The 3,940-nt window shown below is 29.3% G+C and overlaps 1 protein-coding gene across 1 annotated transcript; it reads right to left on the bottom strand.

The window, feature by feature from the left end:
* On the bottom strand, nucleotides 1–2,412 carry LOC108686664 (odorant receptor 4-like). The gene is made up of 6 exons (XM_018192090.1): nucleotides 2,156–2,412; nucleotides 1,718–2,063; nucleotides 1,237–1,473; nucleotides 902–1,015; nucleotides 613–768; nucleotides 1–51 (listed from the first exon to the last, which is right to left on the bottom strand). Exons 1-6 carry the CDS (start codon nucleotides 2,410–2,412, stop codon nucleotides 1–3), a joined length of 1,161 nt encoding a protein of 386 aa, XP_018047579.1.
* Nucleotides 2,413–3,940: the final 1,528 nt, after the last annotated feature.

Below are 3,940 nucleotides of genomic sequence, written 5' to 3'. Positions count from 1 at the left end.
TTATTTCATTGCCAGTAGTACCGATAAATACGATCCTGACGCTTTCATAATCTATAACAAAGTTAATACCATCAGTGAAGGAGAAAAATGTATATTATGATCATACATATCGTTTTTTTCTAATAGATGTACAACTCAGAAATGTAATTTTCGAGTTATTATGAATGGGTTTAATAAACATTACTATCATTTATTAAGTGTGATCTAACTCGACTTCATTAAAAAAAATATCACCAAAATCCTTACAATTCAAAAGAGGTAGATTTATAAAGGTTGTGAACAGTAATTATAGAAAATATAATTTAAGACAGAAAATTTGATTAAAAGTATATACTCTTTTGCCGATATGATTTGATTAATTAATAATTTTCTGTCAAATTGAAAAATATTTCCTTTATGGAAAACTTAATTTATTGAAATGTGTTTTGAAGCAAGGAAAAAATACATCTGTACATATGAAAAATTAGTATAACAGATAGATTTCAATCTTTTTCTGAGCAATAATAATATTATTCGCTGATGAATCACGAAAATAAATTATAGGTAACTATGTTCAATTGTATCAAAAATTAAAATATTTGTTTTCTGTTAATTATCATACATATATCTTACATTTGTAAAGCACTCGAAGGAAAGAACTGTCATCTTGCCCGCCGTAAGCTTCAATTGTCTTTGAGATCTTAAAATTATAAATAATAGAACACGACTATCCTTAGCTTTCATATCGTACCAGGTAGAATTGTACACTGCATTTCCGATCGCTTTGCTCTATGAAGATAGAAATAATAAAAATAGAAATCTTTTAGTATTTTTCTCTATTATAAATAATATCAATACCACAAAATGATAGATTATCTATACAACCCTTTTATTGCAATCACAGTAATCTTCCGTTCCTAACCTTATTGCTCAGATATTCTCCAGCGAAGCAAAATATAAACGCTTCGAGATTCGTTACAACGTAAAATAAAAGAGACCTCACTATTTGTTCAGTAGCATCGGGAGTGCCGATTGCCTACAATGTTGATGTAGAATGAAAATAAACGTATTCAACACATGGACAGTTATTTCAATTTATTATAAATAGAGATTTATAATAAATTAAATAATGCGATATAATAATGGATATGCAACAGAGACTACTGTATAAAAAATTAACTAATGCAATTGATTCTATGATTGAATGCGTATTTTTATATTTGAAATGTAAATAATTACTTAAATAACTTTACTCACAGTCACAATAAGAAATGCTAATGAGCAAATCATCACTATATTTAATGTGAATTGAAGCAAAGCGATGTATGAATAGAGATTTTCAACGTTTTCCGAAAAATTGATAATTTTTTGATGCTTTCGAATAATTTTCGTCGTTACAGTAACGAATGAATTATGCTTGTTCTCGATGTCTTTGGATCCAAATTTCGTCAACCAGCAAAGCAGGATGTTCATTTGACTGCCCACGTGTAGGGTCTACTAATAAAAATTCGGTCATTTAGGACAATGTGATTACAATTATTCGTTTTACTTTTAAATAATAGAAATATTGTTATAAGAAATAAATATAATAGACCGAACGAGACCAAATTAAATATTCTTATGAATATTTATTTCTCGAATTTGTCCTAATATTTATGCTAATGATTTACAATGGGTTATTAATTACAAATATAATTATATTTTACTTATGATACTTGCTAATGTAGATGCAGGTTACCAGAGTTAGAAACAGAGCGTTGAATAAACCAGCTCCCCAACTGCACACCATCACGAAAACGAATTGCGTAACTAATATCAGACTGTACTTGCGTTGCGTGTCTATAACGAAGGGATATTCCATTTTTATCATGAGAGGAAGTTCAGCCGTTCGATTGGTGACATCAGCATCGGCTAGAAGGATTCCAATGACGTATGCAAACGTGGCCATTGTATGAAGAATAATTAATCCATTAGAAATATGACTCGATAATTTCGTTTTGCTTGCCGTTTCGCGCAATGCAACGCCGTCGTTATCGCAATCGTTCCAATCTTCCGTCATAGTTGTCAATATTTCTATAAATTTTCTATAAATATTCAAATATTTTAGAACGGTTGCAGCATTTTCACGTTATTTTTTACGAAATTTTAATTATTTAATTGATTAATTGTCGCTTACCGTTGTTTTAACGAGAAAATAATAAGCTTAACAGTTAATTTTACTGTTACCAAAAAGCTACTCAGACAGTCCATCAAGTCGAAAAGATTGTCGAAATGGAAATGCGTTACAAAGTACGAGTAGTGGAAGAATTGATTAATTGCTAGCGTAATCATCCAAAACACTCTGTAGAGTATAACGCATGATATACCTGGCCAGACACCAAACATGATGAGCATAAGTTCTACTGTGCGATTGATCGTACGATTACTCCTCATAACTTCTTGTCTTTCTATGTACAAGTCAGTGCATCAAAATCTAGGAATACTCTCTAAGTATAAGGAACATGTATGTTCTGGCTGAAACTATGTTTTTCACGGTTTGAAGTACGTTGTAGAAAATTTGCGTGAAGACTGGAATTCTAGGAATGACATGAAGCGAACAGCCCTTGGTGGAACAGCCCCGATTAACCAATGATAGTTGGTCATTAAATATTTGTATTATGCTGCGTGCGCACGAAGCAACCTCTTGTAATTTAAAAAAAAAAGAGAATGGTCAGAGTCGTCTCACGTTCTGTGCAGACTATGCACTCGCGAATAATTTGCATAAATATGTAATGATATGTAGTAATCTATACGATGTATATACCTCTGCTAGCAAGACGCGATCTTAAGATTTAAAGAACAAAAAAGACATTCGAGAGAAAAATATAAAGAAATTAGCCAAGTAATTGTGTACAAAATATTATTTAATCATAAAGTCTTAACTTCTCACAATCACTTTTGAAGAAAGAAAAACATCGAAGGATATTTTTCATAAGATAGTTACTACGCATTCGCAACTTATTTGCTTTAATAATTCAGAATGCCGTATGAAACGTCACAGATTGTAGGCAATTGCACATCGAAATCAAACTTGCTTTAAAGTCTCACTAAAATTGAAAATAGAAGTATAAGGCTAAGAAATAAAATAAAATTATTAAGTATCATAAATGTGAATTACTCAATCATACCATTCTTTGAATCTTTGTTACTTGTAACATATCTCTTTCAAATAAATAAACAGAATTTAATATAAATTTTACAATTAACATTATAAATTAATTCGTATTACTGATTTGCACGCACATTTATATACACTTCCGCGAATCATTCAAGTAATAAAAGTAAAACAAATATTACAGTAATTCAGCAAAATGATTTTTATTCAATACATGCATATTCTTTATATATATTAATCAGATTTAACAATCATAAATTACTATCATAGCTATTATTATTATTATATTAAGCATTCGTATCTTTGTCAATATATCGCTAGCATAACTGATACGTAAGATACTAAAGATTTTACAATCTATAACAATATTATGCATTTGTCATTAAATTGATATATAAAAATGCAGATAGTGTAAAAGATGTATGTGAATTTATTGTAAAAATTGTTATAAATAATAGGTGTGGGACTGTAAATATATAATATGGTACATGTAACAATATATTTACCACATTATATATTTAAGAAGGAATTCTAATTTTTATGGTACAAAAATATTTTGATAGTATCTTTACTCTGACATATCGTTCGAGGGAAAGATTCATAAATTTCCCAACTATAATCATCAACTGGTTTTGCGATCTCATTATCAAGAATAAAATAATCCTTCTGTCTTGAAATCTACATTGATACCAACAGGAATCGTATGCAGCGTCTCCAATTGCTCTACTCTATATAGAGAATTATATAAACACAGAAAAAAATTAAGTTTATTTATTAATAATATATTATAGATGTTAATATTAATCT

The sequence above is a fragment of the Atta colombica genome, unplaced genomic scaffold (genome assembly GCF_001594045.1).
Source record: "Atta colombica isolate Treedump-2 unplaced genomic scaffold, Acol1.0 scaffold189, whole genome shotgun sequence".
Lineage (NCBI taxonomy): Eukaryota > Metazoa > Arthropoda > Insecta > Hymenoptera > Formicidae > Atta > Atta colombica.
This window is presented reverse-complemented; position numbering and strand designations above follow the sequence as displayed.